The sequence below is a fragment of the Plutella xylostella genome, chromosome 5, assembly GCF_932276165.1.
Source record: "Plutella xylostella chromosome 5, ilPluXylo3.1, whole genome shotgun sequence".
NCBI lineage: Eukaryota > Metazoa > Arthropoda > Insecta > Lepidoptera > Plutellidae > Plutella > Plutella xylostella.
Window position 1 is genome coordinate 6,467,386 of NC_063985.1, and position 16,215 is coordinate 6,483,600.

At 39.1% G+C, this 16,215-nt stretch overlaps 1 protein-coding gene across 1 annotated transcript in view; it reads right to left on the reverse strand.

Annotated features, from left to right (window-relative positions):
• Positions 1 to 1,918: 1,918 nt before the first annotated feature.
• LOC105389187 overlaps positions 1,919 to 16,215 on the reverse strand; it is a 34,162-nt gene continuing 19,865 nt past the window's right edge. Inside the window, exons 3-8 of the mRNA XM_038112555.2 lie at positions 12,324 to 12,391; positions 3,968 to 6,318; positions 3,649 to 3,774; positions 3,304 to 3,385; positions 2,730 to 2,909; positions 1,919 to 2,518 (exon numbers count right to left, since the gene is read on the reverse strand). Of these exons, the coding sequence (XP_037968483.2) occupies positions 2,343 to 2,518; positions 2,730 to 2,909; positions 3,304 to 3,385; positions 3,649 to 3,774; positions 3,968 to 6,318; positions 12,324 to 12,391 (2,983 nt within the window). The 3' untranslated portion in view covers positions 1,919 to 2,342. The remainder of the gene's footprint in view (positions 2,519 to 2,729; positions 2,910 to 3,303; positions 3,386 to 3,648; positions 3,775 to 3,967; positions 6,319 to 12,323; positions 12,392 to 16,215) is intronic.

The following is a 16,215-nucleotide window of genomic DNA, read 5'->3' on the forward strand; positions in this document are numbered from 1 at the left end:
TTCTGATCTAAACTTTGTATAATGGAACTCTTATGTAATATAATAGTATTTTTATACATTGTAATTGCATTTTGTGTAGCACTAGGTATACCTATTTCAATACAAAGTTGACCAAAATATTTTATTTTATTTATTTTTAGCTATGCACTTACCTATTAATAAAATTAATGTATCGTTTTCATTCACAAATCAGTGCAAATAGGACTGCTATATAGTATTACTACTTGGGTACACAACTACACACGCTGTATATGTAATAAAAATTCCTTGCACCTCCTGCTGTGGGCAGAAAATTCTGTAGAGAATTTAGTAAAGTTCCATTGTAGCTGCGTCTATAGTAATTCTTCTTCATTCATCATCCAATAATCGTCCACTGCTGAACTTCCTCCAACTCCAACCACTACGTACCTAGTAATACGGTCAGGGGCAGTAAACCTGACCCCCTCTCATAGTAGCAATGCCTCTGAGAGGCGTCAGGTTTCTCTGCCCTACCTGCTACCTGTCGAAGTTTATTAGTCCAGCGGCAGAGAGTACGTTGATATTCGTGGTCTCCTCGAGACCTAGCTCTTCTACCTAAAAGATAAACGGTTCTTTTCCATGTGACAGGCCCACAGCCGTTTTCACCTCAGTTTGAAGGTTTTGAAAGTTAAGTAAGTATACCTTATAGCCCTTTCAGCTATAACATAATCACTATCTGAACTTCTGTATGCGTGAGAACAATAAAAATAAGTTTTTATTTTTAAACTGAATTCAATGGAAACGTAAATAAAAATGTTTAGTTTTTATGTTGGTTATATTTTATGATCAATATAAGAATCAGTACATGATATAAATATAGTTATAATAATAACACATAGCTGAATGTTATATGACAGTATTTCGTTAGATAATAATGATTAAATATTACCGACGAATGAACATAAGTAACTATAGAAGTAAAACTTAAGACAACTATTTACAAAATACGTATAATTAGGTAAGAAGAGTGAACATTGAATAAACATAACACACACAGGCACATATATAGCTCTACGGATTCGTAGAAAGGTTTCATTCCACCCTGTATTTGTAAATTGATAGACATAACAACGCGAACTGAAGTTTTTAGATTACTGACAGCCAAACTGAAAGCCAAGCAGACAGAAGAAATATTTTGAAAAGTAAGTAGGTAGCGTATGTTGGTACCGACGTAATATTAATAGTTTTTTTATGAATTAAAACTATAAAAGCAAATTCAACGTGTTAATTTAAAAAATTAAACGTAGTTTCATCAGCTCATCTCAAATGCAATTACTATTATTTGTACTAGTAGTATACAAACCGATAGCTTACTAATTGAAATGTTCTAATGTTTACTATTAATTTTAGCTATGTATTGAAAAACTGTAAATCATTTACAACTACCATCATTTACCTACCTGAAAATTTGTTCTGGTTTCACTGAAAGTCATATAATGGCGTAACAAAGTGTCTTATTCAATGTTCACCCTACTTCAACTTAAAATACTCTAATGGTAAGATTAGGCTTTCGACAAAAGAATAATCATGGCAATGACTCGCGATACCGAAGAGAAAAAATATTCCTTTTAGATCTCGACTTCCAATAAATAAAATGTTGACTAAGCTAATTACCTACCTACGTAGTTTATTAAACGCGATACAACAATTATTTGCAATGTGGGCAATTTTTCATTTTATTTTCATAAGGGGTCTTGAGACTAAAATATTACTCTTACCTACGGCAAGAAAAAAGTTAAAACAGTTTTTTTAGAAATCAACCAATACAAATATAGTGCATGGAAAATATTGTAATTTCAGATGTTTAGTACACGGTGATATTTCATGCAAGCTTTGTAGTTTTACAGTTGGTCCTTTTATGAAATACTTTGTTACAAAAGGAGCAATTTGTAAACACAAAGTTAAAACAAAAGAATCTATAAAATTCCACAATTATCTAGTCAGTGCCCTAGTATTCTAGCACAAACTAAGCCGAATTACACAGTCTTGGAAACGTATTATCCTAAAATTACTACCACAATATAGTAGGAAGGGGAGAAATTGGCACAACGTTACATAACAAGTAGGTATAACAATACTAGCGATATATAGAGTAACTAATGAAGGAGGCAAATCGTGTTAGCAGGAGTGGCGGCACGCCTACGGACCGGCTCACTCCGCTAAATTGAATGTTGTCAGTTAGTTAGTCTTTTTATCCCTTCTTCAGACAGATGAGTCTCGTTAGTCGGGTGTTAACCGGCTTCCCAGAGGCGTTTACGCGTCGCCGAACTAATTCAAGGCGAGCTTTGCTTATGTGACCTAATTTTTATAAAAAAAAAGTTGGTTCAAGATTCTGATTCGGAGCCTATTGGATTCTTGAGTACCAGGGAGACAGGGCCGGCCGGAAGTGACTTGAGCGCGGCCCAGGCCTGCGTGCGGGTGAAGCCCTCCATGGACTGTCCTCCGGCTGACAGCAGCTCCGCTCCGACCAGGATGCGTCCGCTGCGGGCGGCTGCTCCACCTGAAATTACAGGAAATTATCGTAAAGTGGATGTCATGTAATGAAGGATGTTTCGACGAAAAACGTAAGTCTACTTAGAATTTTCGCTGTTTTTACTGAAATAGTCAAATACTTACTGTCTGCTAAAACCGTTTCTCAAAATAGGATATGCACTACTTCACCATGGAATTTGGGTGGAAAATCAATACAAAAAGGGCTTCTTAAAACTCACCAGCAAAAAGCTTCTTGATAGTCAGTGGCCTGTCACCATGCGGCGAGTCCCTGCCTCCGTCGAGCCCGAAGCCCAGGCCGGCGCCGCCGCCCGCCTTCTCCACCACCACCGTCACGATGGCGCTGGCGGCAGGAGCCTTGGCCGGGGTGCTCTTCACGTCACTACGGACCTTCGACTCCGCTGGAAGGAGAATAATAATATTCATAAATTTATTGTGAGTACAGTTTTAAATACGAGCAGAATCTGTTAAGTATTTAGGTAGTTCGAGTATGTTTATTTTCAAATGTTATTTTTAAAATAGGGACAATGTTAGAAGTACTAAAATGTATATAGATCAAATCATATATTATATCAAAAGGTTTATACCATGAAAAACTGTATACTTATACCATGAACAACAGGCCCAACCCCGTGTATAGAAGAATAACATTTGAATTGATTATTCACTATCCAACACTGTCCTGACTCTCGCTTATCCAACCACTTTCGGCTACTGCTATAGGTACTTAGAATAGTTTCATCGCATTTTAAGTGAAGTCTGCTGTAGCAGGTAGTAAACAATGTTATTACCAACCTTTTTCAGAGCCGCAACCCACGCCGCGTCCGTTTTCTTGGATTTCGTCTTCTATCTCAATAATAACTTCTGAACGTTGCTCCTGAAATTGAGAAGATGCATATTATGATACTGAAGTCTAATCAGATTTGTTGGGTTGAACTATTATCTGTATGTATACGGCAAACTTTTAGAACCTACGCCGAAAAAAATAAAAGCCGAAACTTAAAAAAATAGACTAGATAATTTCTGTGGTAGGGAAAATTTAATCAACTTGATCTAAACATGATATCAGGGTTTCAAAAGATAAGATCCTAATTTTTCACAATCTTCAGGGTTTTAAACTCTACTTAGAAGAAGACTAACCTTAAGAATAGCGACGGACTGCGCATGCGTGAGGCCCGCCATGGCGCAGTTGTTGATGCTGCGCACGCGCGCGCCGCGCCGCAGCCCCGCGCGGTCCGCCACGCTGTCCGCCAGCACGCGGTGCACCTGGATACCAACACATGATTCATTTTCATATATCCGGTACTTGAAACTATAGTGTTCTTGCATCTCATTTCATCATCTTCACAACCCATCACGTCCCCACACTCCCCACTGCTGGGCCACGGGTCTCCTTTCAACGAAACGAAGGAAGGGTTTTAATAGACAGTCTAGTTACTTTACGATTATAGAAACTTACCGTGACTTCTTTAGCCTCGCAGTCGATGCCTCCAGCGAGGATGAGTCCGACGCCCGTGCCGGCGCCACGCCGAAGGCGGATCATACGAGTGGGCCCCTTCGAGTCCTCTACCAGTAACTTCACTCTTCCGTTAGTTACTGTGGCTGTATTACCATTGACAACAGGCTTCGATTTTTCTGCCACCAATAATAAACTTTCAGAAGAACTATTGTTCAACTTTTCAGACTTAGATTTTGAGATCGTCTCGACTTTATCTTCTTGTCTCACTACTACGCTGTCATTTCGGATTACATCAACATTATTGTTTTCTATTGTTGATTTAGCTTTAATAATATTGTAATTTTCAAGGCCAGCCTTCTTTATTTCCTGAATTATACGTTCAGAAATAGCTTTCGGTGCATCTTCAATTTTGGGACTGTCTGTTAATGTTTCGTTTTGTTTATTCTTATTAGATGCACTTGAATTCCTTTTTAATCTCGTGTTTTTAAATTCGTTTTTCCTTTGCCTTATGTTAACTTCCTCATCACTATCAGAATCAGTTTCAGCTATTATTTTGTTTCGCCGTCTGTTGTCACCTTTATTCGTTATAGCACTCACTGTAGATGTGAGTGTAGAAAGGCGCTCAGACGGCTTCGGCTGTGGGCTTGGTGATGGTGATCTATCGGAAGATTCGTGAGAAAATTTCGATTCAACAACAGGAGAATTCATTTTGGCATCACGACCGCTTCTGCATTTAGCTGAAGCTAAAATATTTCTCCTGTTGATAGTGTCAATGTTGTAACCTTTTCCTATTTTTTTCTTATCAGAGTCAGCCACGGAACTTTCTAGAGAACTACAGCTTGCTTGAGAACCAGAAGTCGCAGCTGAACCCGCGGAGGAGCTGAGGGAGACGTTGGTGTCCGACGACGCGGAGCGGCACACGGGCCGCTTCACGTACTCCTCACAGCTCTTCTCCATCGTACATGTTTTAGAAGGTATTTCAGTTTTTATTAATGAATATGAAGTTATATGGCAAATCCTAGGCGAAAGTCGTGAACTATCAGACTCTATGCTGTCTAAGTTATGTAAAGGCGATGAAGCCGAAGACCGATAGCTGGACTGCGTTGAACTCATAGCGGAATCATTGTCGCTATCGATTATGTCTGTAGCTGTGCATATTTTAATATCCAGATTGTTATAATTTCTCAAATCATTAAAATATTCTTTACCTGACAATCTTTGTGAAAATTTGGGAGGTAAAGTTGATGTTGAAAGTTCTGACATAGATTTTATATCCAAGGAAGATCGCGGTGGCTTGGTAGGAACAGTCGCTGGGAAGTTGGTTTTATTCATTGCGTCAACTTTTTCACTAAATCTCCGCTCTGGGGTTGATTCTTTGGACATGGAAGTTGGACTGTATACTTGCAATGGTCTTCGTTTAAATGCTGGTGAATACTTGGGTAAGTTGTTAGGCAGTAGTTCAGTTTTCCACTTTTTCTCACTCAAATTCATTACCTTTGGTGTATTCTGTTTTTGTTGTTTCTGTGTTGTATGAGAACTTTTATTTGTATTAAAATTAAACGAATTTGTAAATGAATCTTGTACTTTTATAGCAGGTAAATCAGTAATTGGCGCTTGATGTGTCTCAGGTATAACTAAACCCCTGAGTTTAGACATGGACTTTTTCCTTTGTTCAATTAAGTATTCTAAATTAGATTTATGTACTGAACTTCCACTATCATCACTAGAGCTGCGAGAGTGGAACACAGGCGGTGGAAATGATGGCTCTGGAGTAGTAGAAGGAAGAGCAGTCACGCTTCCATAGAATAATGGTTTATTGTCTCCTTGAAGAGGCCTGCTTGATCTAACAGAACTCATTTTGGTGGCTGTGCTTTCAAGAGCACCAAGTACTTCTGGCCTTTCAGAGTGCCTTTTGTAGGATCGTGAAGGCACTTCGTCCAAGTTATCTTGTGATTTCGTCAAGCGTCTGTCGAGCGATGACACATCTGAATATGCAATAGAATATGGTGTTGTTGTTTTCTTCACGCTTGGAGGTGGTCTTGAAGGCAATGTTCCGCATTTGTCAAGGAGCTCGGAAGATGACGAATGTTCATTTGAGAACATAGCAATTTTATCTTTGACGCTCGCTTCACTTCTTGCATCTTGACTTCTAGAGGTATAAGAGAGGCGAGTTCGAGTTGGCCAGCCGGCGGGCAGGCGAGGGGGCATGCGCGTGGCCAGACTGTCGTGAGACTTCTCTACTGCATCAGCAGGAGTCTCCACTCCATCCGGCGGCTGACGAGGACACGTCGGGAGGAGAGACTCATCATTCGACAGGCTCTTATCTTCTGCATCGCTCCTGTTGGCTCGATCTGTAACCAAAAAACGTAGGTTGGTCAATCCGGAAAAGATAACGGAAGATTCAAGTGTTAAGAAAAGTTTCTTAAAACACTTTTGCTCGAAGGCAGGACTTAAATGCGGCTACTGTAGAGTCCCAACATTAACTGCACGCAAACCTGTCTGCCAGCATGTCTAGATTCTCAGCTGATTTAAATTACAAATTGTTTTGTTATAGTGCTTTGAGTTAAGTAAAGCCACGCGTATTGTATTTTACTTGGTGACTATTTGGCCTTGAAATTAAAACACACATATATAAAAACTATGTCATATCTAGTAATGAATCGCTTTGGTACCTAGTTACCTATATCATTTTGAATCTACTTTATTTTCCAACACAGACACTTGAGATAATGCGTCATTTAAGTATGTAGGTACATGGCTGTAAGGCTTGTTTATATTTAGTCATCACATCACGGTACAGCGGTGCCCAGCTCAACGAAACGTGACATATCACATATCATTATCAAACAACAATCGTCCACTGTTGGGCATATGACGTTGGAGCACCACAACTCTCCGGTCTCGGCCTTCTTTAGCCCTTGACGCGCTACTATTTTAAGGATAACAGTCACCACCACCACTCAGGAATTCAATATCCCGTCTCCCTCATTCTCATTGTACTGCGTTATAGGACTTTGAGAAATGGCAAATTGAAATAAGTGACGAAGTTATATTTCCTTATAAATCATCCAGTAGAATGAGCCTTATTGTAACCTCACTGATGGAACTCGAGGACTCCACAGGGGAATTTTGTCCGCGTTATAGATAGCGTATTTTCACACAACTTTGATTTCATCGGCCCAAGAATTATAGGCATAATATAGGTACGTCTTTCGTCTTTATTAAGTTCATTTTAAGCACTAAACGTTTGACAATAGCAAATCACTCATGGAATTATGTATATTGTTTTCAGCTCAACCTTCAAATGTAAATATATTACTTTGCGCTAGGATTTCTCTTTCTTCTTCGATGGGATGCAAACATCGGGAGTGGCGAATCTTCACAACACTAAACGTGGTAGAGTCCTGTACGATCACAGTGGAAGTGTACATGTCAAAAACTCGCGCGAATGCTCGCTGGAAGAGGTCCAGTCCTGTACTGATACTCAACAAGTTACTTGAACATTTGCGATAATATTATTTGTTATACGGACCTGGCACGCTTTTTGTTATTGACGCAAGTGTCGCTGAAATTCATGGGCACCCGGTCAGCCGGCAGCGAGCGCGCACCGAGACCCAATGTCGTCACGACCACCACATCCGAACAAAGCAAATCATTTCATTTATTCAGTTGTTCAAACTTTCCGATATCAGAGAAATACAAAATGCTCTACTTTTTAATATCTACGCTCATTATATTACAAGTTAATGTAAAAAGCTAATAAAGTAAATTTTTACGACAGGAAATATATATTATTGTATAAAAGCCACCTAATTTTATGGTAATGAGCGATTAATAGATTTCCAGTTTTAGCTTAGGTTAACGTTCTTCATCATTCCATGTCTACCCGCATCGAACCTATTGCTGCCTATGATCTAACATTGGCATTACTGTGTGAATTCAGTTATTGTAAGTACTTAGTTATTTTGTTTAGGATCTTATATGAATCTTACAAGTTACGGGTTACCAAGGTAAGTACTAAAATTGTAGAGCCTTTGATTTATAAGTACTAACCATATAGAGATATTGAACGTCTCACTATTTTCCTCGTCTCCAACATCGTTTTCAAAATATCCTTTACATTTGTTTCAATCACTACATGTTTTCTGATGTTTCAGTTCACTAACACCCACTTAATCACAACAATGGCACAAATCAGTAAAAGTAAAATTTAAACACAAACTGTCACACCGGCTCCGACATCATTCAAGAACAAAAGGCCGTCCTTTTGTTTACGAGGCTGCGGCGGGTCTCGCATATGGCGCGAGCTTACGAGAGGACCAGTCGAGAATGCGGAATGGTTGCACTGAACGTCCGAAATAACAGTTATTTAGCATATAGGGTGTTGTGTAGTGCACAGGGCAGGCAGCGGGCGCGGGCGCGGGCTCGGCGCGGCGAGGCGCGATGCACTGAGAAGCCGCGACTTGCACAAATTTGCAGCGTCGCCGCCCTTGACGGGGGCGTTGCTCCGAGCCAGGGACGAACAGCGGCGCACGCGACGCACCCCGCACCCGCCGCCACCCTGCCGCACCCGCCAGCCGACTCGCCTAGCCACTACACATATACAGACATTCTCGACGACCATTTACGAAAGTGCTCATAAAACTTTACAAAAATACCGGCTATTCGAGCTTATGCTAAGACCAGACTAAATAAGTGTTCCGGACTCGATCGGAGCTAAGCATTGATCGGTAAATCTAAGCTATATTTAGAGAGGAGGCGTCGCGGCGGAGCGGAGGGCGGCGACCGCGCGCAGACGGTGCGCGCGCGCAGGCCGCGCCGCAGATGTCAGGGCCGCGTCCCCCGCGCTCTACTTCCGTCTCCGCGTCCCCGGGATGTCCCGCGGTGGCCCCGCAGCAGCCGGCGCTGGCGGCGCGAGGGACACAGGAATGCCGCCGTCGCCGCCGCCGCCGCCGCGAGCGTCGCCCCGCGCAATCCGGACGCGGCCTTTAAACCGCTCCGACGTGTTTGCAGAGTTGTTTGCACATTTTTTTACATTCCCCTCCTATTATAGTCTCAATAAATAGTTATCCCAGCATGATGGAAACATTATGAGAGTTGTTTTTAAACATTAAATATTAACGGTTTGTTTTCAAGTTTAAAGAAGCCAAGATTGGTATAAGCTTATGGCGGCTGGGTAGGCACTGACTAAAGCTCATTTAGGCTGCGCTTCGAAAACCTTTCTAGTTATGCCGATGTGATAGTGATGAGTTGATGACTGATGGCCTCCATTGAAATATGACAAATAATTGACAGAAACAATGAGGTTTTTGGTCCTCTCGATGAGCAATGGATTCCAACAGCGAAACTATTACAAATGGATAAGTGAAGAAAGTGCAATCGATTTCACTTTCAAAACTAAATTAACTTTCTCCAGTGACACGTGTTATGCAACTCGGTGTCGGTGCCCAACAAGACAAGGCACTCATAACCGCAACATTTGTAACTTGTAAAGGTCGCCGGGCAGCTTTTATTAATTCATAACGATTTGTTTGTTGGTTATTTTTTGTGCGAAGAGAGCGGCGACTGGCGAGTGATGTGCGCGGGCGCAGCGCTGAAGCCGCCCGCCCCCGCCCCCCGCGCCCCGCGCGCCCCGCCCGGGCCCGGCGCCGCAACCTACCACACTGTCCTGCCAGTGTTTGCTCTTACATAAATTAAGAAGATAAGTACATAATAATTGTAACAAAAGGTTTGAATTAGAGGGGCGTATTATAGGAAGGAATGTCATTCTACAAATCTTTCGTAAATTAAATTAAATCCATTAACAACCTGGTCACGGTTATCCTATAGGAAGTATTTTAATAAAATTTACTTATCTACCGATTTCACTTTCATTCATTTACGTGTTATTTACTTATTTATGCTGATATTGGTAAAGCAAAGCTTGCATACGCCTACACATTATGAGATAATGGTCATCGGCGGCACATTTCAGATAAAATAAAACAACAGACGTTGTGCAAGCTGCATAACAACGCTATGTATAGCAATGACTATGTGGCTACCTAACTCCCGCATACCTATGTGGAGTAGATGGTATTAGCGCGTCGCGAATCAAACCCGGCACGCCAGGAATCCACCAAACGTTACTAAGTCACTCTCCCATCATACCAACCTTAACACAAACACATAAAACACAATATCGATCGACTACATAAAACTTTTTGTTTCTTCCTAAAAGGAAATTCCAAGACTTCCAACTTAAATGGCAACCGGATGAGTTGAGCCCTTTAAGTTTTTACTTCGGTTTCAAATTGCGAGATTGCATGGCCAAATTGCTGAGAACAACAAGAGTTCCGTTTTTCCAATTTAGGAATGGAACGCTAAAACTGAATTCGCTTCAAATTGCTGTAGGTTCGGGTTTCGTAACTTTTAAGGATTCTGTTGAAACTCTATATTAAAAAACTTACATCTGCAAGGCGAACAAAACCTAATATACCTATATTTTAAAGTAAGCACCTTCTCTACATTGTACATGTAGATAGGGGGTAACTATACAGTCTAAAAATAGCACAAGTAAAGAAAGCCAGCGGCGGCGGCGGCGGCGGCGGCGCTGGACGCATGATCGGCGACGAAAGAATGCAGAACCTCAACTTTTCATTCTTTGAAAGCCTGTCTTCAAGTTCCATTCATTAAAATTGCAATTATCCACCTACAGAGCCTGACATTTCTCAGAATAAATAATGTATTTCGAATGCTTATTTATACTGCAAGCCGATTTTCGCTAATTAGTAATTGAAATAAGCTTTACCGTCGTTTTAAATTAACATTCCTAGTACTAGCACAATGGAGACGAGTACCTAATACTCAGGTAAAAGTTAATCAGTTGATACATAATCTTTAAACTTAGTTTTATTTTCCGTATGCTGTAAACCTAATCCGAATAAACAAAACGACAAAAAAATATAAACGAGTAGGTAGTATAGGTACACTTGCGAGCAATGAAAAAGTACCAGCAATGGCAGGTGAACATTTTTAATTTCTCTCGAGTATAGTTTGATACTTGTGTGCCTTGTTTTGCTACCTCTACCATGCGGGATGACTAACTGACTGACTAAGTTCAAGCATGTTAAGGTTTTTTGAACTTATTTTACAGCATAGAAGTTCCATGCCAAAGAGGCGAGTCAGCTGTCAGGAACCCTTAATTATGTATCGGGAACATGTTTCCAACATTTTGCTAATCTTGGCCGTAACAAAGCAGGTTTAGAAAATAATTCGAAGCCTTTAAAATCGTATGACGCCATGTGCAAGGAATGGGCAGGTGCGACAGGCCGCCGGCCGGCAAGGTGCACTTTCACAACACCACAAGGATACAACATCGCTGTATTCTATATTATTATAAATCTATATCCATTACATTATACAAAATGACGCAAGAATGCCGTAATAAATGTGATTGCCAAACTGTGCGATTATACTAAAGACCGTAAAATTTACATAAAAATTTTATTCGCTAAGGTTATCTTCATTGACGTGAAAGGAGCAAAGCATTTTTGTTAAATAATACAGTTTAAAATCTTACGCATCGCGTCGCAGATGCATAATTCTGATGTTTGCATATCCGATTGTGGTATTAAGATACCTATTACCTACATTACAAACAGGATTTAAATTCTATAAGTTCATCCACCTCTTTATATCGAAAGAGTATGCGTGGAATCCAATATTAATTACAAAGCAAAATAGTGTTTGTGTGTTTACAGTGCATTCCACAAAAATAGCCCAGAAATCACGCAACTTATTAAATACAGCGCGTAACACAGGAAGCATTTCTATGCACTCGATCTGCCTATCAACATCTGTAGATAAGACTCTCCATTCATCACTCCGTCATATCAAGTAATAAAGAGCCAATTATGCCCATGTATACTTTTTACGATTCTCAATTTTCCGAGTGATTTAATAAGAACAATAGTAGTGTTGCGTGTTCGCACCTCCTAGCGTGCCGTCTGCACGTGCGTTATCTGTGACATCGGTACAGAAAACACTTGAACCTACCTATTACTTGTAATAATATAATAACCAATAATTAAACAGCTTAGTATGTTGCAATTTGAATCATTTAGTTAGAGAGTTGAGTTTCAACAGGTTAAAAGTCAAACACCTATAAGGATTTAACTTCGAGTTGTTTTGTTTTTGTTACATAACCGCTACGCTGCCGCTGATGTCATTCCTTGTACAAAAGAATACCGTTCAAAAATAAAATATGAAATGTCGCTTTATCCTAGAATGTGTGCAATGAAATTATTTACAGTTTCATCTATATCTATTCAAGTATTCGGATTTTGAAGACCAATAATAATACGAAAAAACTTACCTTCCCAAAATCCACTTTCATATGAAGCTTTTCTCTCTTTCGTTTCCTTTTCAGCAGCTTGAGTTTTCCTGAAACAAATGATACAGCATTTTAACTTTCGTTATCTAGTTCAGCAGTCGGTGAAATTACTGCCCGTAATTGGTCAGCATTCTTCGAGCATTTTCCAATAAACAATACAAAAACTGTTATTAGCGTCACTAAACAAGAGGTAAATCGCGTAAACGTCAGTAGCTGAGCTTTCGAGCCGAGTGATTTATACCGATTAAGGTAAAGTGACCAATTTCACTAAATGCTATAATTACTTGCTGCGACCCCGCCTCCCGACGCGACGCGCCTGTATCGTCGGCCGCATGGCTCAATGTATGTGAATTGTGAACGGACCATGTTATCCGTAAGTACAATATGTTAAAACCCCATAAAACATAGTAAATCAATATGTTCTTTAATGTAAAACATTTATGTAAGAAAAAGTATTGTAAATATCTATCTAAAGCCTAATGTAACATTATGTTTAATTAGAGTGGCGAAGGGTCCATACAACATGATTAACTTTGGCTTCCCTATGGTATTGACTGATTTGATATTTATAATGATGCTCCTCACGATCATCAAATTACTTTTAGTAATAAGGCCACCGATTGTGATATTTATTTTCTGTATACGTGAATCTAACACCTTCTGTTTATAATGTGCAATAAAGAGTAGTTTATCTTTATCTTACCATATTTTAAGAACTACAAAAACCTCAAAACATTTTTTAACAACAACTACCTGCATAGAATGAAAAATCTTTCTAGAGTCCCACAGTACCTGACCACACTATGCCTCAGCTTCTAATAAATACTGGAACCCGTTCATTCGCTGGTACTTTATGATGTTTACTTTAATGATTATTCCGGGCACCAGTGTGGATGTTGTGCTGGACTTATCAGAATTAATTAACTTGTCATTTCGGTTTTTCTTTTCCGGATGTTGTGTTGATTGCTTTCCTCGTGTTGTTATTATGGGTAAAACAAGACTTCCTTCTCATATCTATTTTATGTACTTATTGCAATTGCTAGAAATAAATGGAATTTGAAAATTATGCTGTTAATGTACATTCGTTTTATGTTTAATAAATAAACTAGTAGGTTCACTCTTCTCAAACAAAATGTTTTAAGTCCAAATATTTAACGAGTCAAAGCCTATCTCACTGTTAGTTCTGGGAAAATGTAAACTAATTTATCCACACACGTGAATCTTCCCACGTCATCGCCGTCGAAGTCAGCTGTGCCACTTTCTACCTATCTGCCGAAATTTATCAAACAGACGTGCCTTCTCTTACTTATGTCGTATCTACCTCGGTAGTACCTATACGATATCGTGGAGAATTCCTTTGAGCAAATATATCACCAGAAATTCCTACACGTCACTCAATTACTAAATTAAATGTTACGCAAACTGAATTCGAGTAATTGCACCTTTTTCTTACATTTTATAAAGAAAACAGGGTTTATTATACATTTACATATAGTCAGAAGTTATTGAAATAAAATTGAGTCACTTATCACTTATCTTAGTGATTTTACGTGTTTTGTGTATTATTAAGTACTAACGAATCGATTTGACACAACATTTTGACTCACAAAAAACTTTCCAGTCCAAAATCCCACTTTCAAGATTATTGTATAAAAAAACAACTTAAATTTAACACGTATTATTTTGAAATAATGCAATAATACATAGTTTGGTTGGTGGACGTTGGTTTTGTCTCGACCATAAAAGTACACTCACGTGCAAAGAAACAGTTCCACTTACAAAGTACAGCCACCAAAGTGATCCCATTTTTTTTAAACATTTAATAGGTTTTTTTTACAAAATATTTACGTTTTTAGATGGTAATATTCTGATGCACCGTTAAATGTACAAACATACTACAGAAGGCGTCATTAAGTTAGTTTTTTTCCGTTAAGGAGTAATTTTGTGATTTTCAAAATTGAACTTTTTCATTGCACGGGAGTGTATTTCAATCGAGATCAAATTTCTAATAGCAACAGGCGGAAGCGATGCGGGCCACGGCGTGGAATGTAAACTCTGCAGCGAGCATGAAATTGTAAAGTAAACGTATCCACATATTCCTCATCTAGCAAAAATTCATGGCATTTTCTATACATTTGATACAGGGGCGCTGATCGAATCATCTATAGAAATGCCCGGTGATTCTGAGAGACATTCTTCGTAGGCGCATCGTTCTCGATAATGTCATTGACGATCATTTTTACAGAATCACATACAAATCAGTTCAAGTAAAATGTTGTTAGTGCCACAATCTTATCTGTTCCGGTGACGGCATCGCTGTGATAGAATCCAGTGATGCCATCGATTAAATTTTGCCTATTTGAGGTTTAAACGACAATGCATTTCTGATATTGCCTATTTTATAATTAGGTACATTCATAAGTATAGATAAATCAAAATATTGGGTCGATAGAAAATGAAAGAGGGTATTACATATCAAACGACATTTGTTGTATGGAAAATTTGTACACGGCGAACAGAAATAAAATAAGCTCTAATTATGTTCTGATATAGGAGATTAAATCTAGATTACAATGGTATAGGTAATATCAGATCTGTGGGTCGTGGAAATACCGAGATAGACAGACTGAAAAAAAACTAATAATTAGGTATTATTTATTTATTTATGAACACTTTATTCTACATTTTCTAAAGTAACAAGAAATAAGAGCATAAAATTTAAAAAAAAAACACACAATGTACAAAGGCTAATTTCCAAAAAGCTATTTCTTCCAGCCAACCCTTGATAGGTAAAAGATGTCATTAATCATCATCATGACATTAGGAGAATGACTGGACCAAACTGGATGAGTGTAGCACAGGACCGTGGGACTTGGCATAACATGGAGGAGGCCTATACCCTGCAGTGGGTTGACATAGGCTGATGATGATGATGATGATGAATCATCATTATTTCGTCTAAAATCGCTGCGGGTGCGCGAAATTCTTCTTGGTATACTACCTAAGATTTAAAGTGACATGTCACCTGTAATCAAAGAAAAATAAAGATTATATACTTTTCATTATGACCCATCCCGTCCCCCCTTCTGGGGCACGGGATGGGGTGAAAATATTAATAAAATTACATGTGAGTATATGGGTAAAATTATTCGTCATATTTGGCAACACTAACCTGTAGCAGCTGCAACTCGTTCTTCCAATTTTTCAAACGGAATTAAAGGCGTCTGAATATGTTATTCTTCCTGCATAAAAGCCAATATATCTAGTATTACTTTTCTTGCATCACATTTTAGCGCTTTTGGCATTATTTTCACGCAGAAAATCACAAAACAAATTAAATAACGTAGCGTCAGCCTCTTCGCAGAAATTGACAACTCAAATAACGCACAGAGTACGAAATGACGTTTGACAATGACGTCTCGTTAGTTGCACATTTTGACCACCGGAACAGATAAGATTGTGGCACTATATTTTATATTGATGTCAATATTTGATGTTGCTTCCACATAGGGCAGTACCTATTTAAAAACACGTTATCACATAGAATTATATTTTCATCGCTTTAAGGATCTTAAGCACGGTATGGTTCGGCAACAATTCTAAAATTCGTTATTAGAAATTCCTGGCGGCAGTGTATGAAATTCCTGAAAAAATCGTGACGGCACACGGGCGTATCGGTGCCTTCCCAGTTGATAATAATACATTTATTTTCAGATAACAACTGATTTGTTTGTCAGAAATTAGAGTTTGGATGAAAACTAATGAAGTTGTTCCTTATGGAGGAATCTATTACAGAAGCCTTAGACTTAGGACTAAAATGCGAAAAGTGTAAAAACCCCCGGATGCTATCGGCAAAACTGCTATTTTAGGTATA